Here is a 24,276-nt window from a genome sequence, read left to right as displayed (position 1 = left end):
ACTGCTCTTATCATTTTTACTGTTACCACTCCTATTCATGGCACCATCATCTCTTCTCTAGAGTAGTATAGTAGTCTCCTCAGTAGTCATCCTATTTCTGCCCTTTGCTGATACTCATTTTCCACCCATCAGTCCAATAAATTATTCTAAAAGTTATCATATTGTGTCCCAGTGTTTGCACAAAACCTTTTAAAGGATTCCTATCTTTTAAAATTATTATTGAGGTAAATTGGTTTATAACACAGAAGTTTCATTTGTATGTTATGATTCAGTATATGTGTATACTGTAGCCTGCTCATCATGAAAACAGTCACCATACAGTTGAGCCCCTTTGCCTTTATTGTGCTTCTATCCTCTCTGATAACCACGAACCTTATTTTCCACAGCTGAAAATAAAAATATTAAATCTTTTTTCCCCAGCTTTATTGAGATATAATTTACATGTAACTAGTCTTTTTCTGAGAGAGAAATTTCAAATAAGACAGACTACTGAGATGCATTACACATAGATCTGGAAAAGCATGCTTTTGAACACGTTAGATTTTATTTATTTGTATGTAAATCCTTTAAAGCCTAGAAGTACATCTTATACTTGATTTTGGCCTAACCTTGTAGAGTCATAATGCTGTGATTTCTAAAAATAGACAAGGAGTACGAGTTCTAGATTATAAATAGCTTTGTGTGATTTTTGAGATCAAGGAGGCTTAAGTTACATAGGTTGTATTAGTATAAACTGATTCCAGAGATTGAGTGATCTTGACCCTTTTAAACTCTAATTACTAATTTTAATAATTTTCTGTGTATTTTTTTTTCTGTATTTGATAGTGTCAACTCTCATGCCATCTGTAAATAACTGTGCTTTCGTTTCTTCATTTCCTTTTATCTCTTGATCTTTTTACTATATTTGTTAGTCCTGCTAGTACCAAGTTGAATAGAAACAGTGGCAGGCATCCTTGTCTTCTTCCTAGTCCTGAAAGAAATACTTAAAACATTTTGCCATTAAATAGAATGTTTTCTATACTTTTTGTAAATGCCCTTTTCACCATTAAGGAGGTTATCTTCTAGTCCTGGTTTGTTGAGGCAAAATGGAAATTGAATTTTAATAGTTTCTCCTTCTGCATCTGTTCTGATTTTGGCATCCAAGTAAATCTCATCTCATAAAGTCAGTTGAGGAGTGTTCCTTTTTTTCTGTACTCAGTATGAGGTTACAATCTTCTATAAAATTAAAACTGTCTATTTTATGAATGTTTGGTACAATTCATCTGTATAACTGACTCACTCTTATGATTTTCATGTAAGATTTTTAACCACGAATTCAATCTCTTTAATAGCTGTGAGATCCATTTCATGTTCTTTTTTTGCTCTTGAGTCAGTTCTGGTGAGTTTTAAATTTCTTGCTGAGTAACTTTTAATAAGGAATTCATCCACCTTATCAAAGTTTTCAGATTTATTTCCTTAAAATTGTTCATACTGTCTTATTTTCCACTTAATCCCTACAGTATCTGAGATTATATCTTCATTTTAATTTTTTTTTTAACCTGTGCTCCCTGGATTGGGAATGCAGAGTCTTAACCACTGGGTTACCAGGTAAGTCCCTCTTCTTTTTTATTCTTAATATTGTTTATTTCACCTTCTCTCATTTTTTACCTTCATTTACCTTGTCAGATATTTATAATATTGTTTCTTCAAGCAATAAATTTTGGCTTGTTTCTATTATATATGTGTTCTCTTTTCACTAATTGATAAATTTCATTTTTCTTTGATCATTTCCGTCTTTCCCATTTCTTCTTTTTTAGAACAATAAACACCTTTATTACTTGAGCTAAGGTATGATGGAGGAAGATTTGTTTGCCTTTCCAGGCCTTGATTTTCTTCAGATGGAAGTTCAGCTCCTTGCTGTCTAGCACATAGTCATCTGCTTGGCCAGAAGACTGGTGATTTGGGCATTCTCGTTTTCATCATAGTTTTTTTGAATTTTCTTAGATCATTTTTTGTTGTTGTTGTTTAAAATCCCTTCTTCCTTGAGAGTCCGCTTGGCTCCATTCTTGCAGCCCAGAGGCAATGCATAGTGGGATCCCTACTTCTCTCAGAATAGTGTGCTGTCAGTGAGCAAGATGCAGTTCTTCACTAGGGTCTTGGTACTGACCAGTTCATCGTTGGATGCACTGTGAACAACATCTTTAATCCTTGCTTTGCACATACAACACTCCAAGCCTCAGTAAAATTTCGCTATGTCTAGCCTCAAGATATGGTATTTCTTGTTGCCTCCCTGCACATGGACTGTGTGTATGAGGCCAGCATCAATCTTAGTGTTGGCAGCAGGGATTCTCAGCTCATACTTCTGCTTCCTGTCGTAGGGCTTTCTTGCTTCTGGTCTTGTGGCGCTTGTGTCAGTTGTCCAGAAAAATGCCTGTTGCTCAGTGCTGGCTGGAAAGAGATCATTTCCTTCTTTGTGTTAATTCTTTTTAGGACTTATTTATTCTGCTGTTTTCCTAACTCAATTTCAAGTCCTTTTTTTCTAACATAAGCATTTAAGCCTTTATATACCATTTTTTTGTTGTTTTGTATTCTGTACATTTTAGATATATTTTCCTCATTATCAGTCTGTTCTAGGTATTTCCTGAAATCCATTGCGATGCTCTTTGTCCTATGAATTGTTTGAGGAAGTGTTTTTTAATTTCAGAATGTATGCTAGATACCAGTTCCTTTAAATTTGCTAATAGTGTTATGACCTAGTACAGGTCAATTTTCATGAGTATTCCATTTATACTTGAATAAATATTCTCTGTTTATGGGGTATAGTGTTCTCTGACTGCCTTATGTCTTATGTCTTTTTCTTTTGTTTTGCATGGTTTCAATATGATATATCTAGATGTGGATCTTTCTCTGACTGTCTCATCTCCCCATCTGTGTATCTCTGCTCATTTTTACTTGTTCTTTTTTCTATTTTTATTTTCCCTTCTCTCCATGTCACCTCCCATCTCCAACTCCACGTCCCTCTCTTCTTACATGAGAAGAGAGAGGCATGAGATTCATGAACTTCTTGAATTGCTATCTTTCAATGGTTCTGGAAAATTCTCAGTAAAATTTGGGCCTCTCATTCTGCAACTTGTGGAATAAATTCTTGTTTCCTTATGTATTTTATGATTGATTTGTTGGTTGGTTGATTGATTTTGGTAGAACTTTTTCTGTAGAAAATGAAGTGTTGGTTGAAGTTGAGAATCCAGAGAGTATTTATACTTTCTTTTAGCAATTATCTCAGATCATAACCAACCTGGGACCGCATTCAATGCAGTGATATGCTTGAGGTGATTGGTACCATTTAAATCCCATGAATTTGCAGTGAGGTTATGCTTTGGGGGGATGCACTAGAATTTTTAAATAAAATAAATAATTTTAGGTTTGTAGAAAATGTGGAAATATAATACAAAGAGTTCCTGATTACTCTGTACCCAGTTTTCCCTGATATTAACATCTTAACATTAATACCATATTTTTGTCAAAACTAAGAAATCATAGCACTAGCTAAATTCTGGACTATATTCAGATTTCCTAAAATGTTCTTTTTCTGTTCCAGGATTCCATCCAAAATACCACCTTGCACTTAGGCTCCTCTGTTCTGTGCCAGTTCCTCAGGCATCCCTTGTTTTTTATGACCTTTTTGATTTAGTCATCTGTCTTATAGAATAGCCAGCCTCAGTTTAGTTTCGTCTAATGTTTTTCTCATCTTTAGAGTGGGATTACTGCATTGTGGAAAATACCATAAAAAAAATCTCATCGTATTGTATCAAGATGTACCTGATACCCTACTGACTTATCACTGGTGATGTTTGTTCTGATCATGTGGTTAAGGTAGTGTTTGCCAGTTTTCTCCACTGTAAAATCACTGTGTTTAACCTTTCCATTCAGGAATGGGAGATTTTATTTTCTTTCTACTCTAACCAAGTAGAGACAGGCAAGTTTCCTTCCTGTCCTCGTCTGCCCTATTAAGGTTTATGTCTACTGTACAGTTGAGCTGTGCATGGAGCTCTTTAAAGCTCAGGCATAATATTGAGGGTCTTTTATTAGTTTTTTCAGTTGAATGGGGCTGGTCTTTATCTCCTGTCCTCCTCAGCCTGGGTTATGTTCAAGGTTTCCAGGAATCTGTAGAAATCCTCAAGGCTAAAGCTGTCCTTAGCGCTCTGCTTAACCTGTTTATGACTCCTTACTTTTGGGGCAGTCCAGTGAATTATGTTTAAAAGTTTTATTTATTTATTTTTGTTAACTTGTTAGTTATTTCCGTTAGAGTATCTTGGTCCAATGTCCTGTCAGTGACAGAAGTTTGTAGGTTTCTTTTGACATTGTTTTTGAATATTTTTTGAAATGTTAACACTTGTGTTGGGGGGAAGTAGTTTAGTGTTAGAAAGTATGATACGTTCTCCCAGTTGCTCACTACCCATCCATCCCTCACCCAAACACACACAGTTCTTTTGAATTTCTTTTTTAAATATTTATTTATTTATTTGGTTGTGCTGGGTCTTAGTTGCTGCGTGTGGGATATAGTTCCCCAACCGGAGATGGAACCCAGCTTCCTTGCATTGGGAACGCAGAGTCTTAGCCACTGGACTACCAGGTGGTAGTCCCCTTTTGAATTTGTTGACTTAAGGATACTGTTTTCCCTGCTTTGAATGCTCTTTGCTACCTGATCCTCATGATCAACACCTGTTGATTCCAAACTCTGCTCAGATGTTTTCTTGCTCATGCCTCCTATCTCCTTTCCTCTGCCCCCATACACAGTTTGATTTCTTCTGTGCTGCTACAATATACCCTTCATTAAAAAGTATGAATACATATATATCAGTGTTGGTTTGAATATTGTGGTAGATATTATTGTTCACTTACAGAAAATTTATGCTTCTACCTTCTTGAAGTTTGGTTTGGCCTTGGGACCTTCCCTGACCAATTAAAACTGGTGAGAAAGGCCTAGACTTGGTCTTTAAGAAGGTTACAATTCTGTAGCCAATATTCTTCCTTCCTGTCTTCATCTATTACAATCAAATTAATGCTTCAAGGCTTCTTTCTACCATCACCTTGGAATTTTTTTGCCTCAATTTCTCCCCATCTCAAAAAAAAAATCCAGAAGTGATTTCTCCCTCCTGATTTTTCAAAGCAAATTAATGATATTTATACATGTCTCTTATATATTGCATTCTACCATAACAGGTTCTGTTACATTCATATGTATCGTGTACATTTTCAGGTTTGTTTTCTAGATTTTAAGCTTCGTAAGTGTTGGCATTTCCTATCATTTATCATGTGTTCCTCAGATCAATAAAATTATGTGAATAATTAATAATGTCACTAATTAGAAGATATTTTAGGATTTTATTGGGGCATTTTGGGGGGTGACAGTGTTTGAAAGGTCCTAGTAGAATTAGTGAGGAGAGGTCAAGAATGGAAAACTTCTTGCAATGCTCAGGACAATTTCTCAAAATACATAGTTGTCCTGAGTCCCACATAACTTTCAAATAGTCTACTAGATGTTTCATATGAGTGAAAAACTTATTCATAATCTTCAGAATCTAGAGCCTAAATTCATTTTTACATGTAAACATTAGTTATTTTTTAGACAATTTTAATATGCATCGAGTGCTCCTAAAATATATTTATCACCCATGTAAATCAGGGAAGACTGAACTTTGTCAAGAACTTTACTAAGTCTTGCTTAACATTACAGAAAAGCATGTTACCAAAGGCAGTACTGTTCATGGTATTTTAGTCACCGATAATACAGCTGTGTCATTCTGTTTTTGTAGCTGTTGAATTTTAAATGATTCTGTATGTAGGTGTAGGCATCCAGTTAATTCACTGTCTGTTTGTTTCATCCTCAGATATTTACTTACGGGAAGTAAATGTTACTTCTGTTTCAAATATAAATGACTTTCCTTAAACTTCCTTCATATGTTACATTGGAGCATTATATTAATGCTTTTAAATTGTATATAAGGATGTTATATTATCTATGAATTTCAGAATTTAAAAGAGGCAGTGAAAAATATTTGTTATAAAAAATGACATTGTGTCATGGTATCAGACACGGATTTATGAACCATTAGAGCCTGGCAAAATAGGAAATTTGCTTTTAAAGTGTATGTTTAATCCTCTTTCAATATTAAACTACTTTCTTCAGGGAAAGTATACATCACAAATACTCTGATAATCTGAGTAAAGTTAGATAAGAACACTAAAATTTTGTCACAAACCAGAAAAAAAGCATATGTAAGCTTAAGTCAATTTATGGAGAGACAAATTACTATTTATATTGATAACTTTTAAGTTTCTAATGAAACACCATAGACTCTTAATGACTGAGACTCTCCATTTTTTCTTTTATTATAGTTAATATATCCAGGCCTTTTATTTTTAAAAATCTAACTGTTGTTTCATGAGGAGAAAGAGTAGAAAGAGAAGATATTTTGCATGTGGTTTTAATGATCTTAATTTATATTCTGTAAATCAGTTCTCTAGGGTCAGCAGTGAATTGTTTTGGTTGAGATATTCGAAGTGTAGTTTTCATTGTTGAGCATGTGATAAGATATATTTTATAAACTAAAGTGCAGAACCAGATGGCTTTATTTTGGTATGATACATGTTAATTCATAATGCCTTGTTTTTAGCAGGAATGGGATTATGTTGTATCTTACTATTGCCTTTTTTAGACTATATTCTAGACAGAACAAGAAATTCAAGTTATATAAAGCTGTTCTAGCACAGGCTGGAAAGTAGGTCATTGTTATGGGGAGTATACCAAACTGCCCACTGGTTGCTATAGCAATGACCTACTTTAAGAAACTATTTCTGTTGATTCATGTTGAAATCATCTTTTGGAACTGGTATAAGGAAACTCACCAACATGTAATTTTTTCTAATAGCAATAAGGTAGTGATCACTGGAGGTTTTAAAAAAATCCTTAAAATATTTAAAGTGAAGAAATATATTTTATTAACCTAACATCTCTTCAGTTTATTGTGAAGTGCTACAATTCATATTGTATTCAGTAATTAAATATCAACAGAACTATTCTTCTGTTTAGGCAGTATGATTATGCAAAAGGCTGTAGTGAGTTTTACTAACATTTGTCCTGTTTAAAAATCAACCCAGTGCATGTATCAGTAGTTAATAGCATTATTAACTGAGCCTTCAAATGGATATGGTTTCAAGAAAACAGTAAACACACAAAACTGAATAAGGTCTGAAACTATGTTCCTATTTAAACTGTACCTTATAAGGAGTTCCCTGTTGGCCTGGTGGTTAGGAGTCCAGGCTTTCACTGTCATGGCCCAAGTTTAATCCAGGATCCAGGATCTGAGATCCTACAAGCTGTGTATAATTTCAGTGTATTAAATCAGTCCATTCAGCATTGGATTCCTGTACTTAGGTACATGCATTTGTAATATATAAAGGTTGAAATTGATATGATCTGGAATACATTGAATCTGAACTCTGGCAGAACCCACTCTCTTCCCTGATGAGGGTCAAGAATGAAAGATTAGACTTTATATAGTATTCTTTGAAGTAACATTATTCCTTTAGTACTAAAAAGAAATCTTACCTGTCAATGAGTTGATACTTTGAACTTAGAGTATTGGAGATTTTACGGTGTTACCAAGGAAGAATTATATGCTTAGAGATTAGTTGATTCATGGTCTTAATTGCACTGTATCTGTATGTATATATATTCATATTCACATTTTCTTTGCTTGTGGAAAAGATTTTCATCAAACCTTTGTTCAAATTCACATTCAGGGAAGGTTAAGAGTCGAGACAATTGTGTAGATACTTGTGGGCATCCAACTAATTCATTGTCATCTGTTGTCATGCCCAGTTATTTATATATAAAAATACATGTTATTTTTTCAAAACTATAAATTTTTCCCAAGGGAGAATAATTGCAACTTCTGTTTAATGAATATCTACCAAGTACTAGTGATTTTATACTTTTTTTAATCCTTGGAATTTGATCAAACTCCAGGATATAGTGGACAGAAGAGCCTTGCATGCTACTGTCCATGGGGTCACAGAGTTGGATGTGACTTAGCAACTGAACAACAAATCCTTTCAATAGATGTTACAGACATTTCTATAGGTCATTTTCTCCTATTTCTGATCTTTTCAGCAAACGGTGTAAGGCACATATTGAAATTTGTTTGCCAAATACAGAAACCAAAACACAGATAAAGTTAACTGTGTAGTTAGGCATGAGACACAGATACTTAATTTGAAATCCTTCAGGAGGAGAAGGTGATTTATATGATAACTATCATGTAACATACAATCTGAAAGTTTCTCTATGATGAGATACATTATGTCCCTTGAGAGTATATGGGATGGAGAAATTACTTTCATATGGAAGACTGAAAATTAGCAGAAAATAGAGATGGGAATTAGGAAGGTGCTCCAGGCCAAGGGAAGAGCATGGAGCAAATTCCAGGAGATTAAATGTGTGTGGGGGAAAGTAGTTTGATTTGGCAGAAGGGAAAGAGGAATGGCAGAAAAATGAACCTGAAACCCTAAGTTAGTCAAACAAAATAATTTGTTCTTCATTCTATAGGTGAGTGAACCTTTGAAGACCTTTTTACAGGAAAGTGTGCCTCAGGAAAATTTGGTATTGGTAGGCAGGACTATTTTAAGGCATTGAGCAAATAATACTAACATGAGATAACAAGAAGTAGAATTATTGTAGGAAAGAGGGGACTAAAATTATTGTAGGAATGATGAGACACATAATCATGCTTACTGTGGGTCAGGCACTGTTTTAAGAGCTTCACATACATTAACTTATTTAATTTTCACAACAATACTATGATATGGGCCCTATTACTATCCCAGTTTAACACATGAGGAAATTAGAACTTTCCAGGATTGGTTGAAGGATAGTAATTTGTTGCTATTAATTATTAAATTATGGAACATCTATGCAATGAGATACCATAAACTGTGAAAACTGATGCCATAGAAGTATGCCAGTTGCTTTGAAAGATGTTCATTATGTGTTAACCCAGGTTTCCATCAGATATAATATTTTTCAATTTTGTTCTACTTGGAAGGAATCTATGCTAATTATCAATTTTATACCTTTTATGAAGTTTAAAAAAGTATGTTTCTCTCTTCTTTACCCCCACCCCAAACTTCCTCTCCCCAATAGTTGTTGTTCAGTTGCTCAGTTGTGTCTGACTCTTTGCAACCCCATGGATGCAACATTTGAGGCTTCCCTGTCCTTCACTATCTCCCAGAGGTTGCTCAAACTCACGTCCATTGAGTCAGTGATGCATCCAACCATCTCATCATCTGTCATACCCTTCTCCTGCCTTCACTCTTTCCTAGCATCAGGGTCTTTTCTAATGAGTAGGCTCTTGGCATCAGGTGGCCAAAATATTGGAGCTTCAGCTTCAGCATAAGTCCTTCCAATGAGTATTCAGGGTTGATTTCCTTTAGGATTGACTGGTTTGATCTCCTGCAGTCCAAGGGACTCTCAAGAGTCTTCTTTAACACCACAGTTTGAAAACATGAATTCTTTGGTGCTCAGGGTAGCTATTATTAACAGGTTGATGAGTATGCTTACAGTTATTTTCATATACACATGTAACAAGTAGATATATGCAAAGTAAATTTTATTTTATCAAAATAATATATGCAGTCATTTTAAAAGTCATAGCATAGAAAGGCTTATAACAGAGAAAAGCAACACCATGCGTTCTCCATGCTGCTCTTTTTCTTTCCTTCACAATTATTTTCTGAAATACATATTTGAATCTACTGTATCTCTGCCATTTTTATGTTAAGTTACAGTGATATAAACAATAATAGCCATGGAAGGAAAACATACTATGGAAGAAAAAAGTCATCAATAACATCTGTTGGAGGAAAACACTATACTGGAATACAGTTTCTATTCCTTTGTTTTATGGAATGCCAAAACAAAGTTAATTTTGGTTGCAAAACTTTTTCCATTGCTTTAGTCCACATCATCATGTACAATGTTTGTTTGGTTCATAGAGTGTTTATTGAAAAGCATTAAGAATGCTTATTCAACTGTGAACAAGAAAGGGAAAAATAAGGGGCTAATTATTAACTAGTTGAGGCTTACTACTTCATTTTATAAATTAATCAGGTCCTTTTTTTTCCTTTTCCCATCTTGTTATCTGTCACTGACCTACTTGTACTACATGAAAACTTTTCTACCCAAAATGTAGAATGTGGAGAGCTCTGCTACTTACTGTGTGGTCTGGTAGAGAAGATACTGAAACTCACACTACAAAAGAGATTTGAGTATTATTTCTTCCATGGATTATCTTTCCAGGACATTTTAGTTTTGTACTGTTTGAATTTAAAAAACTTTAAAATTGCTAGTTCAACTTGTTAATTTTTGATCTGAGTACCTCAGAGTCTAAAAATTATTTTGCCAAGCAAATACAGAAAACTATCTGCTTCCCAGTAAACATTTATCACTAAACATGATGTTATTCATAGTTATGGATAATTTTATAAAACTTAGATGCTTTTATATTGCTTTAACAACAATAGTCAGCAACAATATTCTCCCCAAAGGATTTACACATTGGTACTGGTGGGTTGGGATCAGTTCAGTTCAGTTCAGTTGCTCAGTCGTGTCTGACTGTTTGCGACCCCATGAACTGCAGTATGCCAGGCCTCCCTGTCCATCACCAACTCCGGGAGCTTAGAAAACTCATGTTCATTGAGTCGGTGATGCCATCCAACCATCTCATCCTCTCTGATCCCCTTCTCCTCCCGCCTTCAATCTTTCCCAGTATCAGGGTCTTTTCCAGTGAGTTAGCTCTTCACATCAGGTGGCCAGAGTATTGGAGTTTCAGCATCAGTCCTTCCAGTGAATATTCAGGACTGATTTCCTTCAGGATGGACTGGTTGGATCTCCTTGCTGTCCAAGGGACTCTCAAGAGTCTTCTCCAATACCACAGTTCGAAAGCATCAATTCTTTGGCACTCAGCTTTCTCTATAGTCCAACTCTCACATCTATCCATGACTATTAGAAAAACCATAGCTTCAACTAGACAGACCTTTGTTGGCAAAGTAATGTCTCTGCTTTTTAATATGCTGTCTAGGTTGGTCATAACTTTCCTTCCAAGAAGTAAGTGTCTTTTAATTTCATGACTGCAATCACCATCTGCGGTGATTTTGGAGCCCCCCAGAATAAAGTCTCTCACTGTTTCCATTGTTTCCCCATCTATTTGCCACTAAGTGATGGGACTGGATGCCATGATCTTAGTTATCTGACTGTTGAGCTTTAAGCCAACTTTTTCACTCTCCTCTTTCACTTTCATCAAGAGGCTCTTTATTTCTCTTCGCTTTCTGCCATAAGGGTGGTGTCATCTGCATATCTGAGGCTATTGATATTTCTCCCGGCAATCTTGATTCCAGCCTGTGCTTCATCCAGCCCAGTGTTTCTCATGATGTACTCTGCATATAAGTTAAGTAAGCAGGGTGACAATATACAGCTTGACGTACTCCTTTCCCGATTTGGAACCAGTCTCTTGTTCCATGTCCAGTTCTAACTGTTGCTTCTTGACCTGCATACAGATTTCTCAAGAGGCAGGTCGGATGGTCTGATATTCCCATCTCTTTCAGAATTTTCCACAGTTGATTGTGATCCACACAAAGGCTTTGGTGTAGTCAATAAAGCAGAAGTAGATGTTTGTCTCAAACTGTCTCACTTTTTCGAAGATCCAGTAGATGTTGGCAATTTGATCTGTGGTTCCTCTACCTTTTCTAAATCCACCTTGAACATCTGGAAGTTCATGGTTCACATTCTGTTGAAGCCTGTCTTGGAGAATTTTGAGCGTTACTTGGCTAGCATGTGAGATGAGAGCAGTTGTGCAGTAGTTTGAGCATTAAGGATGGTGTGTTAGGGAGGTGACTGTAAACCAAGACAAAAAGATTTGGTGTAACATAAATGTGAGTATATAAAGGTTTATTTCCTATTTCTTGAAGGACAACTGTTAGACTTCCTAAGGTGAAATGGTGGGATGTCTTTAACAGCCTTGTGAATATAGCACTCTGACTCCCTAAGCCCATAGAGATAATGACTCCTAAGGGGAAAGAATATCAGATTTGACTAGTTATACTGATGTCACTTGAGAGTCCCTTGGACTGCAAGGAGATCCAACCAGTCCATTCCAAAGGAGGTCAGTCCTGGGTGTTCTTTGGAAGGAATGATGCTAAAGCTGAAACTCTAGTACTTTGGCCATCTCATGCGAAGAGTTGACTCATTAGAAAAGATTCTGATGCTGGGAGGGATTGGGGGCAAGAGGAGAAGGGGACAACAGAGGATGAGACGGCTGGATGGCATCACCAACTCGATGGACATGAGTTTGAGTGAACTCCAGGAGTTGGTGATGGACAGGGAGGCCTGGCGTGCTGCGACTCATGGGGTTGCAAAGAGTTGGACACAACTGAGTGACTGAACTGACTGATGTCACTTAGTAACTACATCTATAGAAAATTAACAAGACTTTCTTGGTGAAATGAAATTGGAATGGGCAATGAGGAATGGGGATTGGAATGGGCAAAGAGAACAAAATGATCTATTCTGAATGATCTTCTAGAACAGTGCTGTCAAATAGAAATTTCTGCAATGATGGAAGCATTCTTTGCTTGTGCTGTCCAATATGGTCACTGCTAGCCACACGTGTGGCTATTGAGAGGCCTTGCTATATGGCAAGTGTGACTGAGGAACTGAAATTTTAATTTTAACTAATTTAAATGGTTACACATGCCTAGTGGCTACCATGTTGAACAATGCGGTTCTGAAATATGCCTTTGTATTCATTTTAACCACTCCTCCTCATACATAAGGCACAGTCATTATTCTGGAAGATCATAAGCCCTGTGGAAAAGATGGATAGATATTAAAAATGAAAAACATAAAAGAAGCAGAGTCGAGTGAGGAACAGAACAGAGAGAGGAACAGAATCTACATGAAACCTTAGAGAAAATTAACATGAGGCAAACAGTGAGGTTGAACCTTCCAGGGGTGACATCTATTTTGGATTTGCTCTTGTGGACTGCCCCATTTCTTTACAATGGAAGATGCAAAATAAGCAGTCTTCTGCCTCCACCCCAGAATTTCCCCGGATATCTATTATGCATAGGACTTATTGACGCTAACTTCATTGAAAAAAATATACAGCCCCACCTTCCTCAGAAACCTTTTATGAAAAAATTAATTTGGTATTCTCTATACTCAGAGTTAACGCACATAATTTAACATCTATTTATTATCAGACTCTTTATATTAGAAACTTGAAAATGGACTTTACTCCTTCTCTCTCTTAGATGATTACAACATCCCCTAATAAAGGGCTCAAATTCTTATTCACTTGTTCAGAGTGATTAAATAGGATGTTAAAAGTGTTCTTTTTTTCCCAAAGAAAACCTAGTGTCCTAGGTTTTTCAAGGTGGCTTTTCTATATTAACTTGGATTTATTTCACCAAGTTTAAACAATGAGATCAGTTCATTTATTTCTTTATATGATTTTTACTAACAGTCACCATTATTTAATGACAGTTATTCATTTAATTTAGGAAGTTCATTTAAAAATACTGAGAAACTTGTGCCATAATTTTTAAAAACTTATAAGAATGGTTTCTGGAAGCAGTAATTTATACATGATCTAGCAATTAGAAGATTTTAAAGAGGTAAAAAAGATGAGATTTCAAATTTTAGAATAGCATGACTTTTTATTGCTTTTTATTACTTTAAATCTTATATATTTTGAAGAATTTAAATAATATTTTCCTCTCTCTAGATTTTTGCTTCAATGTCTTGAAGACCTTGATGCCAATCTGCGAAAATTAAACTCTCGTCTGTTTGTGATTCGTGGACAACCAGCAGATGTGTTTCCCCGGCTTTTCAAGGTAATTGAAAAAAATCTTTGCATAAAAGAAAAATCTCTTGTCAGAGAAGACACATTTGTGGGGGGGATAATTTAAATTTTAGTATGGGAAATGTAAAATTTTTAAATAAAATATATGTGGATTTTTTTGTTAATGAAAATGTTACACAGACAGTGTGAAATCAAACTGTGAAAAAAATGATTTACATTGAAGTTAAATCTTTCTTCTATTTTAAACTGCTAGTTCCCCTCTCAGAAGCAACAGCTACTACCGCTTTCTTATATATGCGTTAGAAATAGTCCTTGCATAAATAAGAATGCATATGTGTATGTGTATTTATATACATATATTTGTGTGGTTTATGTGTATTTAAAACCTCTGTGAAAACCTTTTAAAAACCTCTTGTTTTTAAAACCAAGATAAGAACATGCCATGTTATACCATTCTATGCTGTGCTTTATTTGCATAATCATGTATTTTGGATATTGTTCCATGTTACTTTCTCAGTCTTTTAAATGGCTTCATAGTATTCCATTGTGTAGATATGCTATAGTTTCCTTTTTAAAAAATTATTATTGACTTATAATTTATATTTCAGGTATACAGTGTAGTGGTTCAATATTTTATTGATTACATACCATGCAAAGTTATTACTACTTAGCATAATGTCCTCAAGGTCTTACATTTGCGATGCTGTTGCTAATGACAAGATTTCATTCTTTCTTTTTATGGCTGAGTAATATTTCTGTGTGTGTATATGTAAATCGTTATTCATCTGTTGGCAGGCACTTAGGTTGCTTCCATATATTGGCTATTGTAAATAATGCTGACGTGAACATTGAGGTACATACATCTTTTTAAATTAGTGTTTTTGTTTTCTTCAGATAAATAATGGGAGTAGAGTTGCTGGATCATATTACCATATGATCTGTGTTCTATTTTTTATTTTTTGAGGGTATCATTTCTTTCACTAGCTTTCTAGTGAACACTTAGTTGTTTTTCCACAGGCCTTTTGCTAGTTCAAGTTATGCTGTCAGTGAATGTCCTTGTTCAAATATACCTGTCTTTACTCACATTTGCTAGTACATTTGTGGGATAACTCTTGTAAGACTTTCTGAGTCAAAGGACTATATCAATTGACATGCTACAAAACTGTAATTTTTTTAAACTTGGTAGAATCTTAAAGATCTCCTAATCTTATTTTCCCCTCTGTTGTCTACATGAAAAATTTAGTCCTAAAGAGATTAAATGAGCTGACCAAGGTCATAAAGTAGCTCGTGGAAGTGCTCAGGCTGAGTTTCTTGGCTTAGTTCATCCCTTCCTATTTACTGCAGTTAGAATTCCTAATGTATATCTGTTTTTTTCTTACAACAGTTTGATTCATCAGATTTTTATAATAGCATTGTTTCTATTTCTAATGCAGAAGAGAACAGTTCCTTTTCCTGAGTGAAAATATCCCCAATTCTGGGAATTCAATTAACACTACCTTGCCTTTTTTCATCAGCATGAAAGAAATTTTTAACGTTTAGGATATGACTAATGCAACAGTTGTGGCTAGTCAAAATTTATTTTACTGAAGTTTTCTTACTACTATAGCTTCTTAGGGTCAGAATTTAACCTAGTTACATGCAAGAGCTCTGAGCAGAAAGTATATCAGGAACAATGGTAATAGTTGATCAGCAACTCATATGTAAAAGGATATGTGAATATCTGCTTCAACTTTATATAAATCCATGTATTATAAGTAAATTGAATCTTGAGGATTTTTAAGTACCTTTAAAATAACAAAACGTTTATTTACCTCCTTTGACAAAAATGGTTTAAGTAAGCAAGACTCTGATGCTGGGAGGGATTGGGGGCAGGAGGAGAAGGGGACGACCAAGGATGAGATGGCTGGATGGCATCACGGACTCGATGGATGTGAGTCTGAGTGAACTCCGGGAGATGGTGATGGACAGGGAGGCCTGGCGTGCTGCGATTCATGGGGTCGCAGAGTCGGACACGACTGAGTGACTGAACTGAACTGAAGCAAGTCTTTTGTGTTCTTTATTTTGAGCTTTCTTCTGCCTGAAATAGCATATTATTGGATCAGACTATCTTCTGAATTTAGATGCTATGCTTCTTGTCTTGTCACTTTGACAGAGAGACAGTGGTTTCTACAAAAGCCATAAAATATAGATACATGAATATATATTACTGTGCCTAGAGTGCTTATTATTTGATTCTGATATAGTCCATATAAAATATATTTTATGAAAACTTTCAGATTTATTTAATATGTCAGAACCATAGAGGGAGTTAATTCTTCTTTTTATTGTATTGTTTTTATTTTTACTGTTTTTGTTTAGAGGTACTGTATGCATGTATTTCAGAAATGAGCCCAAGAGTGTGTACAATAAAAAGGGGTCTCCTCATCTCTGACCCTTACACCCCCAGTTTTTCTGAGGAGGAAGATTCTTTTGTCAGTAACTAGCTGACTCATTTACATTATTGTCTCTGGTTTTATTATTCTAGTGCAGCAAATCAGTTCAGTTCAGTCGCTCAGTCGTATCCTACTCTTTGCGACCCCATGAATTGAAGCACTACAGGCCTCCCTGTCCATCACCAACTCCTGGAGTTCACCCATACTCATGTGCAATCGAGTCGGTGATGCCATCCAGCCATCTCATCCTCTGTTGTCCCCTTCTCCTCCTGCCCCCAATCCCTCCCAGCATCAGAGTCTTTTCCAGTGAGTCAACTCTTCACATGAAGTGGCCAAAGTATTGGAGTTTCAGCTTTAGCATCAGTCCTTCCAGTCAACACCCAGGACTGATCGCCTTTAGGATGGACTGCTTGGATCTCCTTGCAGTCCAAGGGACCCTCAAGAGTCTTCTCCAACACCACAGTTCAAAAGCATCAATTCTTCAGCACTCAGCTTTCTTCACAGTCCAACTCTCACATCATACGTGACCACTGGAAAAACCATAGCCTTGACTAGATGGACCTTTGTTGGCAAAGTAATACCTCTGCTTTTAAATATGCTATCTAGGTTGGTCATAAGTTTCCTTCCAAGGAGTAAGTGTCTTTTAATTTCATGGCTGCAGTCACCATCTGCAGTTGATTTTGGAGCCGCCCAAAATAAAGTCAGCCACTGTCTCCACTGTTTCCCCATCTATTTCCCATGAAGTGATGGGACCAGATGCCATGATCTTCGTTTTCTGAATGTTGAGCTTAAAGCCAACTTTTTCACTCTTCTCTTTCTCAAGAGGCTCTTTAGTTGCTCTTCACTTCTGCCATAAGGGTGACTTATGCCAACTAGCTGACTCATTTACATTATTGTCTCTGGTTTTATTATTCTAATACAGCAAATAGTGAGAACTTTTAATGGGTAAGTAATTCAGCTTCTTCCTACATTGGAGAGAAAACTGATTTAGACCTGATAACAGTGCCTTTAATTTATTGGGATGGTGACAGTGATTTTAGTACTGATGTCTCCTCTAGTGTACACCCTCTTTACAGCATTCATTCGTTTTATTCTGTTTATACTGAATAGATTTAGGAATGGGGCCAGAGCATTTTTAAAACATATATTTACACACACCTGTATCTGATAAACTTGTTTTTTCTTCTGTGTTTTCTACTTAGAATTTTTCTCTTAAGTTCTACTTAATGTAAGCTGACAAGATGGCTTTTTTAAAAACTTGTATTTTTTTCATGTTCTACTTAGGAAATGATAAACTTAGCAGACACTAGCCTAGGCAAAACTTGAATGACACTATTAATCATAGGTGTCTTACATAAATTATTATTACTATGCAGCTAAATCTTGTATTGTCTACATTTGGTTCCAGACTGATAAGCTGTTAAGACAGTGCATATTCGAGGGCCTGTAGAAGCTTTTTATGAACAGTTTAAAGTATTGTTATAAAAAATTCTCATTATATCCAAGAAACAAGAGACATGTGTCTATAAGTCTTTATAGATGGACACAGTGAGGCATAATAAAATATTTTGTTCAAAATCACAGAATAAATAAAAGAAGAACATATAAAGCCACTAATGTTGTTGTTCAGTCACTAAGTCATGTCCGACTGTTTGCAACCCTGTGGACTGGGTTAGGGTTAGGGTAGCACACCAGGCTTTCCTGTCCTTCACTGTCTCCTGGAGTTTGCTCAGATTCATGTCCGTTGAGTCAGTGATGCTATCTAACCATCTCATCTTCTGCCACTAACATTTCACATGCCTAAATTTATATTTTGCTTTTTGAGTCATTTTGGATTCTTTGGATTCTTTGTTATTTCATGGTACATGCTCATTTGAATAAGAATATTCATTTGTCAGATATTGCTTGAGTGCCTGCTGTGTATACACGGCAGTGTGCAAGGTGCTGGGGACATAATGGTGAACCAAAGAGAAAATTCCTACCTTCACAGATCTTACACTCTTTTGGGAAAGAGATCAGTAATAAAATAAATATGCAATGGCAGGTGATGTAGATGCTAAAATAAAATGTGGGAAAGAAAGTCCCAAGGTGAGGGAAGGATAGTTAATTTATATGGAGTCATAGAAGGCCTCACTGATGTGGTGACATGTGAGCAAATGTATGAAGAGACTGAGCCATGCAGATATCTGGGGTGTGATATATTGAATCCACAAAATTTTGCAACTTGTTCATCAAAGGGTAGATTTTTTTTTCCCTACTCCCTTAAATCTGGGTTGGCCTTATATGTTGTTTTGACTAAGTGCCAAAGGAGATGGCAAGTTCCAAATCCTAGGCCTCAAGCGACCTTGCAGCTTCTACCTTTCCCCACTGGAATGCTCCTTGTACTGGGTAAGGACTAGGCTAGAATGTCAAATTGTGGGAGACCGCCTGTAGAGAGGGGCTTCCCAGGTGACTCAGTGGTAAAGAATCTGCCTGCCAATGCAGGAGGTGCAAGAGATGCAGGTTCAGTCCGTGGGTCAGGAAGATATCCTAGAGTTGGAAATTACAACCTCCTCCAGTATTCTTGCCTTGGAAGTCCCATGGAGAGAGGAACCTAATGGGCTACAGTTCATGGGGTTGCAAAGAGTCAGGCACGACTGAGCAACTGAGCATGTGCACACATATGAAGAGAACGGGCCAACCAGCAGCCAGCACCGAGGCCTGAAGTGTATGAGAGAGGTCATTTAGATCATCTGGTACCAGCCAAGCTGCCCACTGGTTGCAGGCACATGAGTGAGCCCAGGTGAGACCAACAGAAGAACCATCTAGTTAACTGAGGGGCCTGGAGAATTAATCAGTTGTTTTAAGCTGCTGAGTAACTGCAACATGGGGAAAGAGTGTCGCAGACAGAGGGAGCCGCAGTTACAGAGGCTCTGATGTAGATGTGGGCCATGACTCGTTTAGAACAGCAAGGAGGCCAGTGTGCTCTAGCCAGAGCACAGTGAGCAAAAATAAGAGATAGGGCCAGAGAGATTGCAGGAGCCAGATCATAGGATTTTACCATGTTTTATGGCTTTTACTCAGTGAAATGGAATGCCACAGGAGATCACTGAGTAGAGGAGTGACATGATTTCACTTACATTTTTAAAGAATCACTCTGGCTGTAGAGAATAGAAGTTGAATGAAAATGCTGTAAAGACTTAAGCAGAAGGGTCAATTAGGAGGCCAAGGCAATTATATAGAAACACGATGATGGTGACTAGGACTAGAATAGCAGTAGGAGTGTTGAGAAATGGTAGGATTTTAAATATATTTTTAAAATAGAAGCTACAGAGTTTGTTTATATGTGGTATTAGGGAGTCAAGGATAGCTTCTAGGTTTTTAGCCTGGGCAAGTGACCAGTGGTTTGTCATTCAGCAAGATGAGGAAGACTCTAGGAGGAACAACTTGGGGAACAAATGAGGAGTTCATTGTTTTTAACATTTTAAGTTTGAGATGCCTTTTAGACATATGAATGTGTTTGTTGAGTATCATTCAACTCCAGAGCTCTGGGGAGAAGTCTGCAGTAAATTTAGGAACCTTAAATATAAATTCTGTTTAAAACTCTGAGACTAGATTTATTTAATAAAAGAAGGGGTAATGGATGGATGGGCAGAAATTTTTGGACCTTTACCTTCATTATATTTTGGTTATTTTGTGAGTTAACATTTTTTAATGTAATTATACTACTTTAAATGCTTTCTCCAAGGAAGTTGGTGATTTATAACTTTGTTTTGCTATAAAATTTTATGTTTCTTATTTTCACAATATTACTTGTGAAATAATATTTTACAATGTTACTGTTTAAGAACTTTACATCATTTAATGGTTCATATTATGCCTTCTGAATGGTTAAACAAATAATTGTGATACATAAAAACAGATAGGAATCTTAGTGCTTAAAATTGTGAAGTGAATACTTACTTATTTCACATGAAAATATGTTAATACTACAACAATCTTATTGTTATATTTACTGTTGAAATGCAAAGGTTAACCATATGTTGCTTGAAAGAAAAACTATGCTGGGACTTCCCTGGTGGTCCAGTGGCCAAGACTCCACACTCACAATGCAGGGGGCCCGGGTTCAATACCTGGTAAGGGAACTAGATCCCACATGCTGCATCCAAAGATCCTGGTTGCTGCAACTAAGACACAGTGCAGACAAATAAATAAATAAATATTAAAAAATGAATAATAAACCCTGTGCTGAAGAGTAGATAGAGACTTCCACTTCTGGTTAAGATGTGCAGAGTTGCAGTAGACCATTCACTCCTGTCTTAATAATGTGAAGAAAGTGAATATGCCATAGTATCATAGATTTTTTTGTTTGTTTGTTTTTAATCTATTAGAGAGTTAATGACACAAATAAACCTAATAAATTAAGTTCCATTAGGGGATGAGCCTTTCATGGGAAAGAAGATACCCAAGGCTACACCCCTGGAATCACAGCAGGAAGAGAAGGGAATTTACCATAGTTAAGAGTAAAGAGAAACTTGTTGAAATTTTACCGAAGTCTTTGTGGTAATATGTGTGCTGACATGGCAGATTAGAATTCCAAGAAGCCCTAGTCACATAGCAAGTTTGTACCCACTGTCCAGTACTTTTCTTCAGTGTATTCATGGAGCTCCAGTGGCAGCATGCCAAAGGCTGGGGTGAAGCAGAAGGGTTGAGAGGGATCCCTCTTAAGTGCTGTAGGAATTCACTTAGTGCAAAGGAGCTGTTCCCTGAAGCTGGCAACAGGACATCAGTGTAGAAAGGTGCCTCCAAAGGTGCAGAATATTAGGGGACAGGGTTGGAAAACAAAGAGAAGTCCTCAGAAAGCAAAGCTGCTGGGTAGACAGCAAAGCAAAGAGAAATGTCATATAATTTGTAAAGCTAGTGCCCAAGCTATAAAGCAGAGAGAGACAGCTGGAGTCTTGTTACTACTCAGAACTTAAGCCCTGTTGAAGAAAAATCTGAATCCTGCCTTCAAAATATTTGAAGCCAGTGGTGAATGAAATTTAAGGAAAGCAGCAACAAAGCCCAGACCCAGCTCAATTACAGACTCCATCAATTCGACTTCTATCAGTCAGAGCAAAGACTATGTACTTTTCTAGAGATAAATACTGTTTATTCTGTCTCTAATCTTTATACTATTGCCCATTATATGATCACAAATTATGAGACGCATGAAGAAGCAATTATATGTAACTTGCAATCAAGTAAAGAGAAACAGAAACAGCCCCACAGTTGATGAGGATCTTGGGATTAGGATAAAAAAGGACTTTACAATTGTTATTCTGTAGATAATGGAGATCTGACAAAGGTCTATATAGCTAAGTTCAGTCACTCAGTCGTGTCCAACTCTTTGCAACCCCATGAATCGCAGCACGCCAGGCCTCCCTGTCCATCACCATCTCCCAGAGTTCACTCAGACTCACGTCCATCAAGTCAGTGATGCCATCCAGCCATCTCATCCTTGGTTGTCCCCTTCTCCTCCTGCCCCCAATCCCTCCCAGCATCAGAGTCTTTTCCAATGAGTCAACTCTTCGCGTGAGGTGTCCAGAGTACTAGAGCTTCAGCTTCAGCATCATTCCTTCCAAAGAAATCCCAGGGTTGATCTCCTTGCAGTCCAAGGGACTCTCAAGAGTCTTCTCTAACACCACAGTTCAAAAGCATCAATTCTTCGGCACTCAGCCTTCTTCACAGTCCAACTCTCACATCCATACATGACCGCAGGAAAAACCATAGCCTTGACTAGACGGACCTTAGTCAGCAAAGTAATGTCTCTGCTTTTGAATATACTATCTAGGTTGGTCATAACTTTTCTTCCAAGGAGTAAGTGTCTTTAAATTTCATGGCTGCAGTCACCATGGGTTTTCCAGTAGTCATGTACAGGTGTGAGAGTTGAACCATAAAGAAGGCTGAGCGCTGAAGAATTGATGCTATTGAACTGTGGTGTTGGAGGAGATTTTTGAGAATTCCTTGGACTGCAAGGAGATCAAACCAGTCAATCCTAAAGAAAATCAACTCTAAATATTCATTAGAAGGACTGATGCTGAAGTTCCAATACTTTGGCCACCTGATATGAAGAACTGACTCATTAGAAAAGACACTAGTGCTAGAAAAGATTGAAGGCAGGAGGAGAAGGGGATGATAGAGGATGAGCTGCGTGGATGGCATCACTGACTCAATGGACATGAGTTTGAGCAAACTCTGAGACATGGTGAAGGATGGAGAAGTGGTGTGTTGCAGTTCATGGGTCGCAAAGAATTAGACATGTCTGAACTACTAAACAACAGCAAGGATAGTAGTAGAGAATCTAGTCAAGAGGTGAAAAATGATGTGACGAGGTGGTAATTTAATACAGAAATGGAAAATATTAAAAAGGACCAAATAAAATCTTAGAACTGAAACATACTATCAAAATGAAGAATTCATTAATTGGATTGATTAATTGGATATCTGGATTGAACAGAGCAGACAAAAAGATCAGTAAAGTTGAAGACAGTCAGTATCCCAACTGAAGCATAAAGAGAAGGAAGGTTTTTTTAAAAGGGGAATAGGATGTTTGAGATCTCTGGAACAGTAGTAAATGGCCTAACATATCTGTACTTACAGACCTAGAGAAAAGAGGGAAAGAGAGATTGGGACAGGAAAAAAATTTGAAGAGATAATTGAATTTCCAAAATTGATGGAAGGTATCAATCTGCAGTGCCAAGAAGCTCAACAGACCCCAAACAACATAAATATAAAGGAAATCACATCTTGTCATGTCATATACTCGATTAACTGAAAACCAAAGATGGAAAATTTTATAAGCCGCCAGAGGATAAAAGATATATTCAGGGAACCATGATAATAGCATTCAATATTTTCTTACAGAATGGAATGGCAGCTTTAAAAACTAGAAATAGCCCTGTTTACTTAGCAAAAACATTCATTTTTTTAAAAAAGAAAAGGCACAATGGAGGCATTTTTAGGCACAAAAAAGCAGAAATAATTTTTCCATCATATCTATACTATAAAAAATACTAATATTAAAGGAAATTCTGCTAGGTGAAAGAAAATAGGCTAAAGACAGGATCTTCAGGAAAGAAAAAGAGCACTAAATACATGGGTAAATATAAAAGACCTCTTTTTTCATTATTTTTAGTTATGTACATTCATATGTCCTATTTTTGGAAGACCATTGACAGATTAAAACCAACTAATATTGATAAATTGTAGGGAATAATACCAGTATCTTGGGACTTGACACATATGTGAAATAAAATCTATTGCAGGATCACATAAGGCAGGAAAAAGGTAAATGAAAGTATATGTAAATTTTTAACAGCATTCAATTGTAATATATTATTTGAAGGTAGACTATAATAACAGTATACTGTGATCTAAGTAGCACAAAAAGCTATTTCTAAAAAGTTAATAGAGGAATTTTAAATGGAATTCTAAAAATATCTCTCATTCAAATAAAGGCAGATGGGGGCACAGAGGGCTTTCCAGGTAGTGCTAGTGGTAAAGAATCCACCTGCCAATGCAGGAGACTCAGGAGACATGGGTTCAGTCCCTGGGTTTGGAAAATCGGTGTGAGTAGGAAATGGTACCCCAATCCAGTATTCTTGCTGGAAAACCCCATGGACCGAGGAACCTGGAGGACTACAATCCATGGGGCTACAGAATCTGACATGACTGGGCAACTGAGCACAAGGGAGCACAGAGGAGTAAATGAAAACATGGATAAAAGGAAAGCTTACCAACATGGTAAAATTAAGCACAGCTATATCAATAATTGTATTAAATGTAAATAGTCTATATTAAACTCTTCATTTAAAGACAGTTAATCAGAGACTTTCCTGGTGGTCTTAGCCCCTTGGCAGGCTTCTTCCCTATAGGGATGGTTATTCCTGAGGCAGCACACCTCATTCACAATGAGGTGTGAA

The 24,276-nt window shown here is 36.6% G+C and overlaps 1 protein-coding gene across 2 annotated transcripts in view; it reads left to right on the top strand.

Moving 5' to 3' along the window:
- CRY1 (cryptochrome circadian regulator 1) overlaps positions 1-24,276 on the top strand; it is an 83,766-nt gene that overhangs the window by 44,080 nt on the left and 15,410 nt on the right. For both annotated transcript variants that reach the window (XM_052639727.1, XM_052639726.1), the window contains exon 2: positions 13,824-13,932. In XM_052639727.1, coding sequence (XP_052495687.1) covers positions 13,824-13,932 — 109 coding nt within the window. The remainder of the gene's footprint in view (positions 1-13,823; positions 13,933-24,276) is intronic.

The sequence above is a fragment of the Budorcas taxicolor genome, chromosome 5 (genome assembly GCF_023091745.1).
Source record: "Budorcas taxicolor isolate Tak-1 chromosome 5, Takin1.1, whole genome shotgun sequence".
Classification (NCBI taxonomy): domain Eukaryota; kingdom Metazoa; phylum Chordata; class Mammalia; order Artiodactyla; family Bovidae; genus Budorcas; species Budorcas taxicolor.
The sequence above is the reverse complement of the archived record's forward strand: the minus strand, read 5'-3'. Positions and strand labels throughout refer to the sequence as shown.